Raw genomic sequence first — 22,583 nt, 5'->3', positions numbered from 1 at the left:
CATGTGCGCGAGGTAGCGCTAGGAAAAGACAACAAAGGCCACATTCGTTTACACTCACTCTCTAGCTGTCATGTATAATACACCGAAACCACAGCTCCCTTTCCACATCCAGGCCCCACACAACTTTCCATGGTTTACCCCAGACGCTCCATATGCCCTGGTTCAATCCATTGAAAGCACGTCGACCCCGGTATACCACATTGTTCCATTCACTCTATTTCTTGCACGCCTTTCACCCTCCTGCATGTTCAGGCCCCGATCACTCAAAATCTTTTTCACTCCATCTTTCCACCTCCAATTTGGCCTCCCACTTCTCCTCGTTCCCTCCACCTCTGACACATATATCCTCTTGGTCAATCTTTCCTCACTCATTCTCTCCATGTGACCAAACCATTTCAAAACACCCTCCTCTGTTCTCTTAACTACACTCTTCTTATTACCACACATTTCTCTTACCCTTTCATTACTTACTCGATCCAACCACCTCACACCACATCTCAATTCCAGCACATCCACCTCCTCCGCACAACTCTATCTATGGCCCACGCCTCGCAACCATATAACATTGTTGGAACCACGGTTCCTTCAAACATACCCATTTTTGCTTTCCAAGATAACGTTCTCGACTTCCACACATTCTTCAACGCTCCCAGAACTTTCGCCCCCTCCCCCACCCAATGATTCACTTCCGCTTCCATGGTTCCATCCGCTTCCAAATCCGCTCCCAGATATCTCAAACACTTCACTTCTTCCACTTTTGTCTCCATTCAAACTTACCTCCTAATTGACTTGTCCCTAAACCCTACTGTACATAATAACTTTGCTCTTATTCACATTTACTTTCAGCTTTCTTCTTTCACACACTTTACCAAACTCAGTCACCAGCTTCTGCAGTTTCTCACCCGAATCAGCCACCAGCGCTGTATCATCAGCGAACAACAAGTGGCTCACTTTCCAAGCTCTCTCTTCCACAACAGACTTCATACTTGCCCCTCTTTCCAAAACTCTTGCATTCACCTCCCTAACAACCCCATCCATAAACAAATTAAACCACCATGGAGACATCACGCATCCCTGCCGCAAACCAACATTCACTGAGAACCAATCACTTTATTTTCTTCCTACACGCCTTACATCCTCGATAAAACTTTTCACTGCTTCTAACAACTTGCCTCCCACACCATATATTCTTAATACCTTCCACAGAGCATCTCTATCGACTCTATCATATGCCTTCTCCAGATCCATAAATGCAAACACCTGATCCACACATCCTCTGAAACCACACTGCTCTTCCCCATTCTGATGCTCTGTGCATGCCTTCACCCTCTCAGGCAATACCCTCCCATATAATTTCCTAGGAATCCTCAACTGACTTATACCTCTGTAATTTGAACACTCGCTTTTATCCCCTTTGCCTTTGTACAATGGCACTATGCAAGCATTCCGCCAATCCTCAGGCACCTCACCATGAGTCATACATATATTAAATAACCTTACCAACCAGTCAGCAATACAGTCACCCCCTTATTTGATAAATTCCACTGCAATACCATCCAAACCCGCTGCCTTGCCAGCTTTCATCTTCCGCAAAGCCTTTACTACCTCTTCTCTGTTTACCAAATCATTCTCCCTAACTCTCTCACTTTGCACACCACCTTGACCAAAACACCCTATATCTGCCACTCTATCATCAAACACATTAAACAAACCTTCAAAATACTCACTCCATCTCCTTCTCACATCACCACTACTTGTTATTACCTTCCCATTAGCCCCCCTCACTGATGTTTCCCATTCATTGTCTTGTCTTACGCACTTTATTTACCTCCTTCCCTAACATCTTTTTACTCTCCCTAGAATTTAATGATACTCTCTTACCCCATCTCTCATTCTCCCTCTTTTTCACCACTTGCACCTTTCTCTTGACCTCCCAGTCATTTGTACTATTTCCCTGCAAAAGTCGTCCAAAAGCCTCTCTCTTCTCTTTCACTAATAATCTTACTTCTTCATCCCACCGCTCACTACCCTTTCTAATCTGCCCACCTCCCACGCTTCTCATGCTACAAGCATCTTTTGCGCAAGTCATCACTGCTTCCCAAAATACATCCCATTCCTCCCCCACTCTCCTTATGTCATTTGCTCTCACCTTTTACCATTCTGCAATCAGTCTCTCCTGGTACTTCCTCACAAAAGTCTCCTTCCGAAGCTCACTTACTTTCACCACTTTCTTTTCTGAAAACCTCTACAAATCTTCGCTTTCGCCTCTACAAGATAATGATCAGACATTCCTCTTGGCACTTTAACATACAAAAGTCTCTGTTTCACGCGCCTATCAATTAACACGTAATCCTACAATGCTCTCTGGCCATCTCTCCTACTCACATACGTGTTCTCATTTTCAACCAGGTATTCCCAATTACTAGTCCTTTTTCAGCACACAAATATACAAGGAGTCACGCGGGGAGTGCTCATCCTCCTCGAAGGCTCAGACTTGGGTGTTTACCAAATGCATGTTTACCAAATGGCGTCCTAGCTTCGTCTCTTCGATGTATATCAACTGACTTGTTATATTTCTCTCTTGTGTCTCCCCTGATGATGTGATTATTACACGAAAGTGCACTTGGGAACTTTTCGTGTTTCATTTTCCCCGTGGACTCATAGGAATATCTTGATCACGCGCAAAATTGTGATCCTTTCCAATATATATATGTACACCCGCAGGACGGGAGATATACATGTGGTGTCTAACCGTCCGCTCTCACGACCCTCCGGAAGCATGGCAGGTTGGTTGGTTGGTGAGGGGGCTGAGCCTGGCGAACCGAGGAATGCGTGGGAGGAGAGGTCACGGACTGTGAGGACAAAGATGAGCATGTTTGAGGGTATAGCAGTTCCGACAGTGCTATAGGAATGCGAAGCGTGGGCTGTGAAGGAAAAAAAGCTAGGGAAGAATGTGTGCACTGGAAATGAAGTGACTGAGGACGATATGTGGTGTGAGGACGGCTGATCGAATATTAAATGATAGGTTAAGAAAGAAGTGTGCAAAGAGCAAGAATGGGAGCGACTTACAGGATATACTAAAAGGATTTGGACATACGGAGAGGATGCTGGAGAAGAAGTTGACAAAGAGGATATACATGTCAGAAGCGGAAGGAACAAGAAGGGAAAAATCATGGAGGAGGTGCAAGGATCTGGACCTGAACATGCAAAAGGCAGTGGGCTGAAATAGGGCAATAAAGAGGTCAGGAAAAATCACGGAAAAGTCTGTGATGTTTATCTGTGGAACTCCAGTTTCAGTGCATGAGATGTGACTGCTAGAGAATGGATGCGAGCAAACGAGACCTTTTTCTCGTTTGTTCTTGGCGTTATAGCAAATATCCACTGTGGCCAACAAACAACATTAAGGAATATGCCTTTTGTGCAGTGTGAGATATGACGTCATCATCAGCAAGATTTTTTTTTATAGGTTCTGCTGATTTTCCCACGTATAGTCTACTTCTGCCTATCCAACCCCACATTTTTCATCTTCAGTGTACCTTCCACTTTCGAGCATTTATTGTCATATGAAAAAACTGTTGCAAATAATTAGCTGGAAGTGTAACTATATTTTGGTTAATAATGAAATACATTACCAGAGTTATGGTCCACTCGTCCATAGCCTGGTAACTCTACTGCCTACGTACCTTGTCGATGAAGTGAGCTCGATCGTACACGCCCAGTTGGTCCAGTAGGTGCAGTTCGTCCATGTGAGTCATGACCCACACCGTCTCCGCCAGCCAAGTGGTCCCACTTTTAGGGAAGGACATTACCACTACGTCATCAGTCCTAAACTTAAAGTTGTGATGTTCCTTTGCGAACTTGCGGTATCTGGAAAATATAATATCGAGTAAATTTCGAGGATTATTTCTTTTTTCATGATTAATCTTTTCATCATAAGGAAGCGTAAATACTCAAAGTGCGTAGATATCTATAAGAAAATATGATTAACATACGCCACTGACATATCCTTTTCATTCATTTGGGATTTATGATGATTTTCTTTTTGTAAGTTGGAGGCTCCAGTCACGAACAAAAGTCTACATCAAGGCCGGACCTTATTAGAATACATACAGTTTAATGAAAGGGAAAAATAAGAGACGAGGGAAAGTATTCACGAATTTTGGAGGAATTGAATTGATCATTGCACTCGCAATGATCATGGGCAGTGCTAAAAGCTGAATAGGAGGAAGGAGAGTTTTCCAAGCCCGATATGCCTGATCCCTTGCCTGAATGGCCTCAGAACAGGAACAGTTGAACCATGGCTTGGAAGAAGATAAGATAAGATAAGATAAGATACTTTATTCGTCAAATTGTTATACAAAATGTAATACAAAATGAAATTCGTTTTGGCTTTAGAGCTCCTTAGTAGTTGTAAAAAAAAAAAAAAAAAAACATTAAAATATTAACAAGAAATATTGCATAGGTTATTTCATATAAAATGTTACTTTGCTATTGTGTACATGCGATATCAGCTTGTCACCATCCCTATCATGAACCATCACCTACAGTTATCATGAAACTTAAAGCTAGAAGTTATAGTGATGATAGATGATTGAAAAGCAGAATGCTTTTAGGTACAAACGACTTTTTGTATCTATCGGTGCGCAGCTTGGGCAGAGCTAGCCTTCTACCAGATTTAAGATACCTGTAACAATCATGTAGCGGATGCGTTACATCTTTCATCATTCTGTCTACTTGTTTCATTGTACCTTTTTGATAAAGCTCACCCAGGGATGTGGTCTCTGCATCTAGTTTTCTTGCTTTCTTAACAATCCTTCCCAACTTCTTTTTATCTTTGCAAGTAAGTTTTCCATACCAGGCAGTGATTGAAAAATTTATAACTGATTCTAAAATTGATTTGTAAAATAGGCTAATTACCATTTTATCTACATGTAGGTTATGCAAGATACGTACAAAGTGTAATCTTTGGTTACATTTCCTTGACACCATATCTGTATCAACACTTCCCTTCAACTGGTCATCAATCATAAAGCCCAAATACTTATACTGGTTTACTCTTTCTACGTTTTCTTCCTCAATTGTTAATAGGTCTGGTACGTGTTTATTTTTAGTTCTGAAATCAAATATCATCTCTTTCGTTTTCTTTACATTAAGCTCCAAAAAATTTTGTTTACTCCAGTCAACGAATTTTTTAACTTGAGTTAAATAGCCTTCATAATTATTATTTACAATTTTTCCTAAGATAACTGTATCGTCAGCATATTTTATAATAGTACAATCATCAATTTCACTTCTACAATCATCTGTATACAAGGTGAAAAGAGCTGGGGACAATACACAACCTTGGGGGGCTCCTGTGTTGGTGACTATCACATTAGACAACATTATTTACATTGGTATATTGGGGTCTCTGGGTTAAAAAGCTAAAAATCCATATTAAGATATTTCTATTTACACCCAATTCTAGCATTTTATTGAGCAAAATATGAGGTTGCATTGTATTAAATGCTGAACTAAAATCAATGTATAGTGCTCTAATTTGTGATTTGGGCTTATCTAAATGCTTATTAATATCATTTAATAGTACAAGTGTTGCATCCTGTACACTCCTATCATTACGATAAGCAAATTGCATAGGGTCTTTTAAATTGTTTGTTTTTTCACAGATATAGTTTTTCACAAAGCTTTCTAAACATTTCATAATATTAGATGTTAGTACTACAGGTCTGAAGTCTTAGTGATCTTTTGGGTGATTAATTTTTGCAATAGGTTTCACTTCAGATTCTTTCCATTTATAAGGCACCACTCCCTGATCCAGCGAGTCCTGAAATAATGTGGTCAGTACGGGTGTCAATTGTTTTGCACAGCATTTAAGTACCCTAGCAGGTATCCCGTCTGGCCCTGTAGCTTTACCTGCCCGAATATTCTGCAGGGACTCTGTACGTCTTCTTGCCTAATAATAATTCTTTCATCATTGTTAGATTGAATTTCTGTCATTACCTCATTACACGCATCACTGAAATCATGTCTTTCAAATCTCGCAAAGAACGCGTTCATTTCATTTACATATGTGTTGATATTTTCCGGTTCAGGCACACTTTGTTTCTTCTTTTGCCCGCACAGGGTTTTAAGTCCTTTCCAAGCGTCTTTTACTCTGTTTTAAACAAGCCTTCAACTTTTTCTTTGTATATTCTTTTCGATTCAGTAATTTTTTTATCAATATTACTTTGCAATGTTCTTCTTTCAACATCACTTCCATTTCGCATGAGTCTGTGTTTTTCATTTAGCATAGATTTTAGTTCTTTTTTAATCCATGGTTTATTGTTTGGGTATATCTTTATTGTTTTGGTAGGTACGATCATATCAAAGCAAAAGTGAAAGTATTCATTGAAAATATCTAAGTTAGTGTTGATATCAGTCCTGTTTTCTATCAGGACAGACCAGTCTGTACAGTCAAAACACGCTTGTAATCGTTGTCTCTTGTTATCGTCCCATTCTCTAATTTCAAATTCTTTCGATTTGACTCTTTTCAGTAATTGTTTATATGTAGGTACACAGTATAGCATGTTATGGTCTCCATTTCCAATGTTTGCTCGTTTAAAAACTTTATATCCATCTTTAATATTACAATACATCTTATCCAGTGTCGCTTACCTCTTGTGGGACAGTTTACTGTTTGTTCGTACGTAGGGACTTTTCCTTGAAAATCACAATGATTAAAATCTCCTAAAATAACTATTGCACTGTTCGGGCTCTCATTTTCACAGTTTGTAACACAATTTTCTGGTATATCAGCTGCTATAACTTCGTCCGCATCCGGGGGTATATATACAAGTACTAGGATTATCTTATTAAATTCACGTGGTAGATAAAAGGGTCGACAGGTGAACGCTAAATACTCGATGTTGTTGTCACAGTAGCTCTTCTTAACATTAATTTGTGAACACCATCTGTCATTCACGTAAGCGGCAACCCCACCCCCTCGGTCCTTATCAACACCTTTCCTGTCAGACCGTACCAACACAAACCCATCGATAGCCAGTGTGCTATCCGCATCACGATCTTGCAACCAGGTTTCCGTGAGGGCGATTACTGCACTGTCTCTATATTCTTGAATAAACTTACAGTTGGTACATAACTCGTCCATTTTATTTCTAATTGAGCGTACGTTACCAAAGGTGACGGCTGGCAGCGGAGTCCTCATGCCACGTCTCCTAATTCTCACACGTATACCGCTGCGTCGCCCTCTTCTCCGCATTCAGTGTCTTTTCTCTGCTACATTTTCTGAGTATTCCTTCTCGTTGTAACTTGCCTGTAATTTTTGTAGTCTTCTTACATCATTGAGGTCGTCGAGGAGGAAGAGGGGATAAATGACTCCATTCCCGCAAGAATAATCTCTGCTATGCGTTTGCCAGAGACAGTAACATCACCACATAAGTGTCAGTAATTCACCCAAGGAAAGTCAGAATTTTTTTTCGTAAGTTATTCCAGTCAGCTTTGTTGAGGGGCCGTTATTTACGTTTGGTAGTTGGTTAGTCTGAAAGATTCAAATGACTGCACTCCGAGTAACATACGAAGCTCACTTTCGAAAAGTAAGCCAAAGTTGTGGAAGAAATGAACACTGAACTCCTTTCTTTGTAAGATGGTTCCTCAGGAGCAACTCACTGACAACACCAGTTATGTATGTAACTTACGCATAAAAATTAAGACTTATACATCAAAGGTAATATCAGCATGAAGCTCATGTTGCAGAAGATAGCAAGAGAACCTTGAGGAATTCTATTGTTGTATTAGAAGCAAGATAGTCATTACCCAGACAATTCGTCAGTATCTATTTCTGAAGACACAACTCATACCCCAGGTCCAGTTCCATCGCCAGGAGAAAAAAACAACTTCCAATAGTTGCGCGCTCACCTTGGTTGTGTGTGGACGCGTCTGTGGTTGTTGTTGACTAGCTACTTAGGATCATGCCTTCTGAGTTCGGGGTTCCTCTGCCCTGGAGAGGCTGTGCCTGTCGCTGTAGCAGCTCAGACGAATTTCTGGTGAGTTTACTGATCTTACGGGGAAACATAGTCAGCTGAGGGGGAGGACATGATCAGCTGAGGGAGGAGGAGGAAAGGGGACTTGTTTGTTAGAGACGATCGAAACTAAGAAAACGGAAGGAGGCAGTCAAGGTGAGCCTTATGGCGGGCGGCGTCAGGAAAGAAGCGTTGGAACTCTTTCTCGGTGTCGTTGGATAAGTGTAGTGCAGTACAGTAGAGAGGTCAGTGGTAAGTCCACCCATGAAGAGTTGGACAGAAAAGTGAGAATAATTGTTATTGATGGTGACAGTCAGGTTAGCTACGTGGATGTGGCCTTTTGTAATAGATACAAAAAATCGGAAGAAGTTATGCTTTCCTGATGCCGAGATTGGACGTTATCGAGGGAACGGACGACATTTTGTCTGGTAAAGTGAACAAATACATTGTTTACCTCAGTCCAGGCATATATAAGATAGCTGGAGACAGGATCAGGAACAAAAGTGGAATCACTGTATGTGATATTTTGCATCCTAGACGAGCTGAAATACCTGGTTATGCCTTATGGCATCTGATGAAGTACTTTTCCTTTTACGGAAAGAATGCCATGTAACTAGGGCTAGGATTCATTTATCTAGGGCAGGTATGCTGGCTTTGGCGTAGTCAGTGTAGAAGATTGTAGCCTGGGTTAGTCAGTCTTTAAAGAGCTAGATGATAGCGGAATGGGATTTAGGAAGAGGTATGATAAATTAAGCTTTTTTAAGCAGAAATAAACTTAGGAAAACTGAGAGAGGGATTAGAACTGATAGGTTACGGGGCAGGGTGGCTCAACCAGAAGCCAGAGATCAGATGCAGGTAGGGACGAAGAAGGTAGCAGCAACGGTCAATTCTAAGGTAGGTAAAGGTCACCTCACAGGTTCAGGCGGGAATAAAGCAATGAGGGAACACCACAGGATAGGTGGTCAGCTGGCCCAGGTTGGAAACAAACCAGGCAGGAGAAAAGGCAGAATAGTGTAGCTGAAGATCACTTCCCAGGTAAAAATGAGGGAACAGCTCTGGCACGGACCATATGTAACAAATTTTCAGGGATAGAGACACTGCACTGGACTAGAATTATGATGAAACTTGTATTTTTGAATCTCCGATAGATATCAAAATTATATATTTACTCATCGACTGCTCATTTTCTGAGTACGCTCTATTTATCAGTGGTGGTAGGGAGTAATTAATAAAGTAGGCGGTGACCTACTGTGCAGAAAGATGTTGTAGCTTTTGATAGAATCGACTTCATTGTTATAGAAACTAAAGATGAGCATCGTAAGGAAATAATAGTAGGGTTAGTTTATAGCTCATCTCCCACAGACACAAGAAGTTAATGAAAATTTCAAAGATCACTTAAAAGAAATTTGTGATGAATAAGATTCCTGAATAAGATACCATCTTATTCAACATGCTGGTGTCTAAATGAGGAGAATCCCTTACCGGTCGTGGGCTATACCGAACTTTGATGGTACTTGATTCGATTTGTTAAGAAACTTGCGGCGAGAACATACCAGATTTAATTCTAGCTATGTGAGGGATTCGTTGATAATATCGGAGTAAAGTTTGGTATGTGTTCACCGGCATATTACTTTTGAGTTAACTTTCAACTTTGCTAGTAATGCTTTTCAACATAAACTTGCAAGTTGTCGTTGCCCTTGATTGGCAAATCTTGAATGACAACATTAATGAGAATGATATGGACGTAACTTAGTATAACTTCATTCATACTTTTAGAGTAGCGAAGAAAGTATATGTGACTACGTAGTAGACGGTCAATTCCAAAACGAGGCCGTACTGTTGGAACGATAACAGTAAGAATACGAATGCAAATGAAGTCAGCAACAGACCAACGGGTCATGACGCTGTTTCTGAGGGTAAGAGAAAAGATACTCGTAAGATTAGTGTGCTAAGAGTAGAAAGACGTACATACTTTCCAAGAAGAAAGACATTTAAACTTTTTGTGTAGCCAAAGTGTAAATAATGTTAGTCGTGGAACTGAAGCGGAAGATTTATCAAGCCTATGCTTAACGTAACTATATTACAGTTCTCATCTACTGTAATCGGTGAATCATTCCATAAGTTAACAAATCCCACTGGAGAAAAAGTACTTCGCCCACGACTTTTCATGTGAAATAAGACGGATCTTATCCCTAGGTAGCCCGTTAGATCGAGATTTTTGAAGAATTTACTGACTAGATATTTTATCAAATGACTTCTTAATCTTCTCTTTGTAGGCAAAATAAATCTAATTCCTAAATTATTTTAGCCTCATAGGATTTGTTTCTTAGGCTGGGAATCATCTTTGTCATGCTTAGTAAGTGATGTTGAAAACAACATTGGGTTGTCTATTAGAAGTCTCAACATTGTAATAAGAAAAGCACGAAGACGAGTTCAGAAAAGCACAAGTAGAAACATTTTCCATCACAGTGATAAGTGTAAGAAAGTGAAACATATATATATGTAGAAAGTAATAAGATTAGCAAATTACATGATGAAACTGCTAGCTTAAACTAGGCTCTAGGTACTATTGGCGTTTTGGCCTAACTGCAGATGATTATCGTGTGACTTGTAAACTTTGTTGTCAAAGAACTGGACATAAACTATAACACTATGTGAAAAAATAAATCTAAACAAACCCATCAAGATATGTCACAACACCTTATTTTTGATAACAAAACACCTGAAAATATGTTTCTACTTTTTTCATCCAGTCGGTAAAACTTACCTAAGAAACTGCGTAACGTATGTAATGAAACATCTACAATGAATTGTTTTGTAACCTATGCATTATCAGCCCACTAGGGTCTGACTAAGAACTGTAATCCTTTTGCACTACCACTCACAGGATGAGCATGGGGTGCACAATGAATTTGCCGGGGTTACCGGCACAATTCAGTTGGTAGCTTGTGTTTGTACTCTCTCTACTCTGCCAGCCTTTCCTCCAGCAGAGTAACCAAAACTGAACACATTCAAGATGGGGACGCGCCAGTGAGTTGTAAAGCTTTAGTGAGAATGACTTACCTAGACTTATACTCGAAAAACCTACCAAGTATTCTAAGAATTTTGTTTCCCTTTTTACTGCTTTGGTGTATTGTTTATTAGGTATTAGGTCACCATAGATTGATACATCCAAGTCCTTTTCCTTATTTACCTTTAGTAGCCCAACAGAATACATACTGTGGCTTGTCTTTTAATCTTTACAATCGTTATGTAGAACTTTGCACTTCTTTATGTCAATATTTGTTTGCTACCTTTAAGCCCAGTCCATCATTCTGTCCGTGTCATTTGAAGCTGCTGCTGATTTATTCCCCAATTTAGAATCGCCTGTGAATTTTCCATATCTTCCAATGGAAGCCGATTATCAGGCGATGGGTGGCGATGCTGTTTCTTGTGGAGCGCGGTAGCTCCGAGAATAGATGAAGAGAAAGCAAGTATGAATACGAACATGTGTATACATGTATATATCTGTGTATATGTATGTACATGTGCGTATATGGGTATGTGTTATACCGGGGTCGACGTTGCTGTCAATGGATTGAACCAGGGCATGTGAGGCGTTTTGAGTAAACCATGGAAAATTTTGTGGGGCCTGAATGTGGAAAGGGAGCTGAGGTTTCGGTGCATTACGTATGACAGCTAGAGACTGTGTGAACGAATGTGGCCTTTGTTGTCTTTTCTAGCGCTACCTCGCTCGCGCACCGGGGAAGGAGGTGCCATTTCATGTGAGGTGGGGTGGCGACAAAATGGTTGAAGGCAGCAGGTATGAGTATGTACATGTGTATATGTGTATATGTCTGTGTATATATATGTACGTATACGTTGAAATATATGGGTAAGTATATGTGCGTGTGGGCGTTTATGTATATACAAGTGTATGTGGGTGGGTTGGGCTATACTTTCTTTTGTTTCCTTGCGCTACCTCGCTAACGAGGGAGACAGCGACTAAGTATAATAATAAAGATAATAATAATGATGATATATATATATATATATATATATATATATATATATATATATATATATATATATATATGTATATATTTTATTTTTTTTTATTATAACTTTGTCGCTGTCTCCCGCGTTTGCGAGGTAGCGCAAGGAAACAGACGAAAGAAATGGCCCAACCCCCCCATACACATGTATATACATACGTCCACACACGCAAATATACATACCTACACAGCTTTCCATGGCTTACCCCAGACGCTTCACATGCCTTGATTCAATCCACTGACAGCACGTCAACCCCGGTATACCACATCGCTCCAATTCACTCTATTCCTTGCCCTCCTTTCACCCTCCTGCATGTTCAGGCCCCGATCACACAAAATCTTCTTCACTCCATCTTTCCACCTCCAATTTGGTCTCCCTCTTCTCCTCGTTCCCTCCACCTCCGACACATATATCCTCTTGGTCAATCTTTCCTCACTCATCCTCTCCATGTGCCCAAACCACTTCAAAACACCCTCTTCTGCTCTCTCAACCACGCTCTTTTTATTTCCACACATCTCTCTTACCCTTACGTTACTCACTCGATCAAACCACCTCACACCACATACTGTCCTCAAAACATCTCATTTCCAGCACATCCATCCTCCTGCGCACAACTCTATCCATAGCCCACGCCTCGCAACCATACAACATTGTTGGAACCACTATTCCTTCAAACATACCCATTTTTGCTTTCCGAGATAATGTTCTCGACTTCCACACATTCTTCAAGGCCCCCAGAATTTTCGCCCCCTCCCCCACCCTATGATCCACTTCCGCTTCCATGGTTCCATCCGCTGCCAGATCCACTCCCAGATATCTAAAACACTTCACTTCCTCCAGTTTTTCTCAATTCAAACTCACCTCCCAATTGACTTGACCCTCAACCCTACTGTACCTAATAACCTTGCTCTTATTCACATTTACTCTTAACTTTCTTCTTCCACACACTTTACCAAACTCAGTCACCAGCTTCTGCAGTTTCTCACATGAATCAGCCACCAGCGCTGTATCATCAGCGAACAACAACTGACTCACTTCCCAAGCTCTCTCATCCCCAACAGACTTCATACTTGCCCCTCTTTCCAAAACTCTTGCATTTACCTCCCTAACAACCCCATCCATAAACAAATTAAACAACCATGGAGACATCACACACCCCTGCCGCAAACCTACATTCACTGAGAACCAATCACTTTCCTCTCTTCCTACACGTACACATGCCTTACATCCTCGATAAAAACTTTTCACTGCTTCTGACTACTTTCCTCCCACACCATATATTCTTAATACCTTCCACAGAGCATCTCTATCAACTCTATCATATGCCTTCTCCAGATCCATAAATGCTACATACAAATCCATTTGCTTTTCTAAGTATTTCTCACATACATTCTTCAAAGCAAACACCTGATCCACACATCCTCTACCACTTCTGAAACCACACTGCTCTTCCCCAATCTGATGCTCTGTACATGCCTTCACCCTCTCAATCAATACCCTCCCATATAATTTACCAGGAATACTCAACAAACTTATACCTCTGTAATTTGAGCACTCACTCTTATCCCCTTTGCCTTTGTACAATGGCACTATGCACGCATTCCGCCAATCCTCAGGCACCTCACCATGAATCATACATACATTAAATAACCTTACCAACCAGTCAACAATACAGTCACCCCCTTTTTTAATAAATTCCACTGCAATACCATCCAAACCTGCTGCCTTGCCGGCTTTCATCTTCCGCAAAGCTTTCACTACCTCTTCTCCGTTTAACAAATCATTTTCCCTAACCCTCTCACTTTGCACACCACCTCGACCAAAATACCCTATATCTGCCACTCTATCATCAAACACATTCAACAAACCTTCAAAATACTCACTCCATCTCCTTCTCACATCACCATATATATATCATATATCAACATATATATCAACATATATAAATGTATAGAAGATGTATAAAAGAAAGAGACAGGAAGTCAAGAGAAAGGTGCAAGAGGTGGAAAAAAAAGGGCAAATGAGAGTTGGGGTGAGAGAGTATCATTAAATTTTAGGGAGAATAAAAAGATGTTCTGGAAGGAGGTAAATAAAGTGCGTAAGACAAGGGAGCAAATGGGAACTTCAGTGAAGGGCGCAAATGGGGAGGTGATAACAAGTAGTGGTGATGTGAGAAGGAGATGGAGTGAGTATTTTGAAGGTTTGTTGAATGTGTTTGATGATAGAGTGTGGGAGGCAAGTTGTTAGAAGCCGTGAAAAGTTTTCATCGAGGATGTAAGGCATGTGTACGTGTAGGAAGAGAGGAAAGTGATTGGTTCTCAGTGAATGTAGGTTTGCGGCAGGTGTGTGTGATGTCTCCATGGTTGTTTAATTTGTTTATGGATGGGGTTGTTAGGGAGGTGAATGCAAGAGTTTTGGAAAGAGGGGCAAGTATGAAGTCTGTTGGGGATGAGAGAGCTTGGGAAGTGAGTCAGTTGTTGTTCGCTGATGATACAGCGCTGGTGGCTGATTCATGTGAGAAACTGCAAAAGCTGGTGACTGAGTTTGGTAAAGTGTGTGAAAGAAGAAAGTTAAGAGTAAATGTGAATAAGAGCAAGGTTATTAGGTACAGTAGGGTTGAGGGTCAAGTCAATTGGGAGGTGAGTTTGAATGGAGAAAAACTGGAGGAAGTGAAGTGTTTTAGATATCTGGGAGTGGATTTGGCAGGGGATGGAACCATGGAAGCGGAGGTGGTTCATAGGGTGGGGGAGGGGGTGAAAATTCTGGGGGCCTTGAAGAATGTGCGGAAGTCGAGAACATTATCTCGGAAAGCAAAAATGGGTATGTTTGAAGGAATAGTAGTTCCAACAATGTTGTATGGTTGCGAGGCGTGGGCTATGGATAGAGTGGTGCGCAGGAGGATGGATGTGCTGGAAATGAGATGTTTGAGGACAATGTGTGGTGTGAGGTGGTTTGATCGAGTAAGTAACGTAAGGGTAAGAGAGATGTGTGGAAATAAAAAGAGCGTGGTTGAGAGAGCAGAAGAGGGTGTTTTGAAATGGTTTGGGCACATGGAGAGAATGAGTGAGGAAAGATTGGCCAAGAGGATATATGTGTCGGAGGTGGAGGGAACGAGGAGAAGAGGGAGACCAAATTGGAGGTGGAAAGATGGAGTGAAGAAGATTTTGTGTGATCGGGGCCTGAACATGCAGGAGGGTGAAAGGAGGGCAAGGAATAGAGTGAATTGGAGCGATGTGGTATACCGGGGTTGACGTGCTGTCAGTGGATTGAATCAGGGCATGTGAAGCGTCTGGGGTAAACCATGGAAAGCTGTGTAGGTATGTATATTTGCGTGTGTGGACGTATGTATATACATGTGTATGGGGGTGGGTTGGGCCATTTCTTTCGTCTGTTTCCTTGCGCTACCTCGCAAACGCGGGAGACAGCGACAAAGCAAAAAAAAAAAAAAAAAATATATATATATATATATATATATATATATATATATATATATATATATATATATATATATATATATATATATATATATATATATTTATTTATTTTATTTTATTTTGCTCTGTCGCGACAGAGCAAAATAAAATAAAATAAATATATATATATATATATATATATATATATATATATATATATATATATATATATATATATATATATTTATTTATTTTATTTTATTTTGCTCTTTCGCTGTGTCCCGCGTTAGCGAGGTAGCGCAAGGAAACAGACGAAAGAATGGCCCAACCCACCCACATGCACATGTATATACATACACGTCCACACACGCAAATATACATACCTATACATCTCTATGTATACATATATATACACACACAGACATATACATATATACACATGTACATAATTCATACTGTCTGCCTTTATTTATTCCCATCGCCACCTCGCCACACAAGGAATAACAACCCCCTCCCCCCTCATGTGTGCGAGGTAGCGCTAGGAAAAGACACTCAGTCTCTAGCAGTCATGTAATAATGCACCGAAACCACAGCTCCCTTTCCACATCCAGGCCCCACACAACTTTCCATGGTTTACCCCACACGCTTCACATGCCCTAGTTCAATCCATTGACAGCACGTCGACCCCGGTATACCACATCGATCCAATTTACTCTATTCCTTGCACGCCTTTCACCCTCCTGCATCTTCAGGCCCCGATCACTCAAAATCTTTTTCACTCCATCTTTCCACGTCCAATTTGGTCTCCCACTTCTCCTCGTTCCCTCCACCTCTGACACATATATCCTCTTGGTCAATCTTTCCTCACTCATTCTCTCCATGTGACCAAAACATTTCAAAACACCCTCTTCTGCTCTCTCAGCCACACTCTTTTTATTTCCACACATCTCTCTTACCCTTACATTATTTACTCAATCGAACCACCTCACACCACATACTGTCCTCAAAACATCTCATTTCCAGCACATCCACTCTCCTGCGCACAACTCTATCCATAGCCCACGCCTCGCAACCGTACAACATTGTTGGAACTACTATTCCTTCAAACATACCCATTTTTGCTTTCCGAGATAATGTTCTCGACTTCCAAACATTCTTCAAGGCTCCCAGAATTTTCGCCCCCTCCCCCACCCTATGATTCACTTCCGCTTCCATGGTTCCATCCGCTGCCAGATCCACTCCCAGATATCTAAAACACTTTACTTCCTCCAGCTTTTCTCCATTCAAACTTACCTCCCAATTGACTTGACCCTCAACCCTACTGTACCTAATAACCTTGCTCTTATTCACATTTACTCTCAACTTTCTTCTTTCACACATTTTACCAAACTCAGTCACCAGCTTCTGCAGTTTCTCACATGAATCAGCCACCAACATTGTATCATCAGCGAACAACAACTGACTCACTTCCCAAGCTCTCTCATCCACAACAGACTTCATACTTGCCCCTCTTTCCAAAACTCTTGCATTAACCTTCCTAACAACCCCATCCATAAACAAATTAAACAACCATGGAGACATCACACACCCCTGCCGCAAACCTACATTCACTGAGAACCAATCACTTTCCTCTCTTCCTACACGTACACATGCCTTACATCCTCGATAAAAACTTTGCACTGCTTCTAACAACTTGCCTCCCACACCACATATTCTTAATACCTTCCACAGAGCATCTCTATCAGCTCTATCATATGCCTTCTCCAGATCCATAAATGCTACATACAAATCCAATTACATTTCTAAGTATTTCTCACATACATTCTTCAAAGCAAACACCTGATCCACACATCCTCTACCACTTCTGAAACCACACAGCTCTTCCCCAATCTGATGCTCTGTACTTGCCTTCACCCTCTCAATCAATACCCTCCCATATGATTTACCAGGAATACTCAACAAACTTATGCCTCTGTAATTTGAGCAATCACTCTTATCCCCTTTGCCTTTGTACAATGGCACTATGCAAGCATTCCGCCAATCCTCAGGCACCTCACCATGAATCATACATACATTAACTAACCTTACCAACCAGTCAACAATACACTCACCCCCTTTTTTAATAAATTCCACTGCAATACCATCCTTGCCGGCTTTCAATGGTATGTTACCATTCTTAGATTGCATGATCCATGAGCAAGGAAACAAGTTTAAGTTTAGCATTTACAGAAAAGTTACCAATGTATGCTCATATATCCAGTATTACTCATCTCAACGTGACAGAGTTAAATCATCATCTTTTCAGTCTATATTCCTTAGGGCATTACGTATTTGCTGTCCAGAATATATTGATGATGAGTTTGAGAAGATATATTCAATTGGATCTAAATTAAAGTACCCTAGATCTTTCACTGATAAATCCCTTAACTTAGTAAAAAGATAATTTTATAGAGTTGCGTCTAAACCTCCCATTGACATCAAGAATCTTTTAGTTCCCCCTTTTGATAATAATTTTACTTTATTTCCCATGTTGCTTAAATTCTTTAATGTAAATGTTGCCTTCAGCAACAGTAATACTATAAAAAATATCTTAATCAGGAATTCAACAGAAAATTCTCCTGGATGCATATATAAAGTGCCATGTAGAAATTGTGATAAGTTCTGTGTTAGGCAGACTGGTAAGGATCTTTCTGTTAGACTTAAGCAACATAAATACAGTATAAGAACGGGACAAGAATCAAATGCCTTGTCTAATCACGTTAAAGACTATGATCATTGTATTGACTGGAGTAATGCCATCTCAGTTGTTAAATCTAACGCTATTACCACGAGAAAGATCATTGAATCTTCTATTATTGAATACTCAAAGAATTATAATCTTAATATTAGTGATGGTCTATACAAATTAGATAACTTTGTTGTTGATAAGATTTTAAACAATTCACATTCTTGTCCACATAATAAGTTTATGATACGCTCTTTGTCTGTTTTGGACAATCCCATGTTTACCAAATGGCGTCCTAGCTACTTCGCTTCGTTGTAAATCAACTGACTGCTATATTTCACTCTTGTGTCTCCCCTGATGATGTGATTATTACATAAAAGTGCACTTGGGAACTTATGGTTTATCATTTTCGCCATGGACTCATAGGAATACATCTGTATGTAGGTGGGTTGGGCCATTTTTTCGCCTGTTTCCTTGCGCTACCTCGCTAACACGGGAGACAGCGACAAAACATGATAATATATATATATATATATATATATATATATATATATATATATATATATATATATATATATATATATATAGGGAGCAAATGGGAACTTCAGTGAAGGGCGCAAATGGGGAGGTAATAACAAGTAGTGGTGATGTGAGAAGGAGATGAAGTGAGTATTTTGAAGGTTTGTTGAATGTGTTTGATGATAGAGTGGCAGATATAGGGTGTCTTGGTCGAGGTGGTGTGCAAAGTGAGAGGGTTGGGGAAAATGATTTGGTAAACAGAGAAGAGTTAGTAAAAGCTTTGCGGAAGATGAAAGCCGGCAAGGTAGCAGGTTTGGATGGTATTGCAGTGGAATTTATTAAAAAAGGGGGTGACTGTATTGTTGACTGGTTGGTAAGGTTATTTAATGTATGTATGACTCATGGTGAGGTGCCTGAGGATTGACGGAATGCGGGCATAGTGCCAATGTACAAAGGCAAAGGGGATAAGAGTGAGTGCTCAAATTACAGAGGTATAAGTTTGTTGAGTATTCGTGGGAAATTGTATGTGAGGGTATTGATTGAGAGGGTGAAGGCATGTATAGAGCATCAGACTGGGGAAGAGCAGTGTGGTTTCAGAAGTGGTAGAGGATGTGTGGATCAGGTGTTTGCTTTGAAGAATGTATGTGAGAAATACTTAGACAAGGAAATGAATTTGTATGTAGCATTTATGGACATGGAGAAGGCATATGATAGAGTTGATAGAGATGCTCTGTGGAAGGTATTAAGAAAATATGGTGTGGGAGGCAGTGAAAAGTTTTTATCGAGGATGTAAGGCAGGTGTCCGTGTAGGAAGAGAGGAAAGTGATTGGTTCTCAGTGAATGTCGGTTTCCGGCAGGGGTGCATGATGTCTCCATGGTTGTCTAATTTGTTCATGGATGGGGTGTTAGGGAGGTGAATGCAAGAGTTTTGGAAAGAGGGGCAAGTATACAGTCTGTTGTGGATAACTTGGGAAGTGAGTCAGTTGTTGTTCGCTGATGATACAGTGCTGGTGGCTGATTCGGGTGAGAAACTGCAGAAGCTGGTGAGTGGGTTTGGTAAAGTGTGTTAAAAAAGAAACTGAGAGTAAATGTGAATAAGAGCGAGGTTTTAGGTACAGTAGAGTTGAGGGACAAGTCAATTGGGAGGTAAGTTTGAATGGAGAAAAACTGGAGGAAGTGAAGTGTTTTTGATATCTGGGAGTGGATTTGGCAGCGGATGGAACCATGGAAGCGGAAGTGAATCATAGCATGGGAGAGGGGGCGAAAGTTCTGGGAGCGTTGAAAAATGTGTGGAAGTCGAGAACGTAATCTTGGAAAGCAAAAATGGATATGTTTGAAGGAATAGTGGTTCCAACAATGTTATATGGTTGCGAGGCGTGGGTTATAGATAGAGTTGTGCGGAGGAGTGGATGTGTTGGAACTGAGATGTTTGAGGAAAATATGTGGTGTGAGGTGGTTTGATCGAGTAAGTAATAATAGGGTAAGAGAGATGTGTGGTAATAAAAAGAGTGTGGTTGAGAGAGTAGAAGAGGGTGTTTTGAAGTGGTTTGGTAACATGGAGAGAATGAGTGAGGAAAGATTGACAAAGAGGATTTATATTTAAGAGGTGGAAGGAACGAGGAGAAGTGGGAAACCAAATTGGAGGTGGAAAGATGGCGTGAAAAAGATTTTGAGTGATCGGGGCTTAAACATGTAGGAGGGTGAAAGGTGTGCAAGGCACAGAGTGAATTGGAATGATGTGGTATACCAGGGTCGACGTGCTGTCAATGGATTGAACTAGGGGATGTGAAGCGTGTAAGGTAACCCATGGAAAGTGGATGTGGAAAGTGAGCTGTGGTTTCTGTGCATTATACATGACAGCTAGAGACTGAGTGTGAACGAATGGGGCCTTTGTTGTCTTTTCCAAGCGCTACCTCGCACACATGCGGGGGGAGGGGGGTTGTCATTTCATGTGTGGCGTGTTGGAGACGGGCATGAATAAGGGGAGACAGTATGAGGTATGTACATGTATATATATATATATATATATATATATATATATATGTCTGTGTATGTATATATATATGTATACGTTGAGATGTATACAGTGGAAATAACCGGTGTAGACCCCGTTGCTCACCAATGTGAGACGAAGGTTATTCGAGTACATAGTATTCGAATAGATATTTATTATTAGCCAGGCCTAGCAGTAGCATTCCCGCCTGTGGCACAGGGGTCCAGGGTTCGATCCTGGCTGTTGGGGGTTTGTGTATTCTATGAAGGTGCGCGTTCATATGCACTTTATTCGTATTCATATACCTCCGCGTTGTACAGTTAGATTCGGTAAAATGCTATCTGCTGGCTATGTGCGCCTGTTGGGAAATAACCGGTGTAGACCGCGATGCTCACCAATGTGAGACGAAGGGTATTCGAGTACATAGTATTCGAATAGTTATTTCCTATTAGCCAGGCCCATAGCCTAGCGGTAGCATTCCCGCCTGTGGCACAGGGGTCCCGGGTTTGATCCTGGCTGTTGGAGGTTTGTGTATTCTATGAAGGTGCGCGTTCATATGCACTTTATTCGTATTCATATACCTCCGCGTTGTACAGTTAGGTTCGGTAAAATGCCATCTGCTGGATATGCGCGCCTGTTGGGAAATAACCGGTGTAGACCCCGTTGCTCATCAATGTGAGACGAGGGGTATTCGAGTACATAGTATTCGAAAAGTTATTTCCTATATAGCCAGGCCCATAGCCTAGCGGTAGCATTCCCGCCTGTGGCACAGGGGTCCCGGGTTCGATCTTGGCTGTTGGAGGTTTGTAGGTTCTATGAAGGTAAGCGTTCATATGCACTTTATTCGTATATATATATTATTTTGTCTCCCGCGGTAGCGAGGTAGCGCAAGGAAACAGACGAAAGAATGGCCCAACCCACCCACATACACATGTATATACATACACGTCTGCACACGCACATATACATACCTATACATCTCAACGTATACATATATATACATACACAGACGTATACATATATATACATGTACATAATTCATACTGTCTGCCCTTATTCATTCACGTCGCCACCCCGCCAAACACGAAATGAAAACCCCCCTTCCCCAGCATGTGTGCGAGGTAGCGCTTGGAAAAGACAACAAAGGCCACATTCGTTCACACTCAGTCTCTAGCTGTCATGTATAATGCACAGAAACCACAGCTCCCTTTTCACATCAAGGTACCACATGCCCTTGTTCAATCCATTGACAGCACGTCGACCCCGGTATACCACATCGTTCCAATTCACCCTATTCCTTGCACGCCTTTCACTCTCCTGCAGGTTTAGGCCCCGATCACTCAAAATCTTTTTCACTCCATCTTTCCACCTCCAATTTGGTCTCCCACTTCTTCTCGTTCCCTCCAATTCTGACACATACATCCTCTTTGTCAATCTTCCTTCACTCATTCTCTCCATGTGACCAAACCATTTCAAAACACCCTCTTCTGCTCTCTCAACCACGCTCTTTTTATTACCACATATCTCTCTTACCCTTTCATAGCTTACTCGATCAAACCACCTCACACCACATATTGTCCTCAAACATCTCATTTCCAGCACATCCACCCTCCTCCGCACAACTCTATCTATAGCCCACGCCTCGCAGCCATTCCTTCAAACATACCCATTCTTGCTTTCCATGATAACGTTCTCGACTTTCACACAGTTTTCAACGTTCCCAGAATTTTCGCCTCCTCCCCCAACCCTATGATCCACTTCCGCTTCCATGGTTCCATCCGCTGCCAAATCCACTCCCAGATGTCTAAAACACTTCACTTCCTCCAGTTTTTCTCCATTCAAACTTACCTCCCAATTGACTTGTCCCTCAACCCTACTGT

At 41.1% G+C, this 22,583-nt stretch overlaps 1 protein-coding gene across 1 annotated transcript in view; it reads right to left on the bottom strand.

The window, feature by feature from the left end:
• Window positions 1-22,583, bottom strand: part of LOC139749161 (sulfotransferase 1E1-like) — a 68,639-nt gene that overhangs the window by 26,735 nt on the left and 19,321 nt on the right. Inside the window, exon 2 of the mRNA XM_071662813.1 lies at window positions 3,684-3,867. Within this exon, the coding sequence (XP_071518914.1) occupies window positions 3,684-3,867 (184 nt within the window). The remainder of the gene's footprint in view (window positions 1-3,683; window positions 3,868-22,583) is intronic.

The sequence above is a fragment of the Panulirus ornatus genome, chromosome 6 (genome assembly GCF_036320965.1).
Source record: "Panulirus ornatus isolate Po-2019 chromosome 6, ASM3632096v1, whole genome shotgun sequence".
In the NCBI taxonomy this organism is placed as follows: Eukaryota; Metazoa; Arthropoda; class Malacostraca; order Decapoda; family Palinuridae; genus Panulirus; species Panulirus ornatus.
The sequence above is the reverse complement of the archived record's forward strand: the minus strand, read 5'-3'. Positions and strand labels throughout refer to the sequence as shown.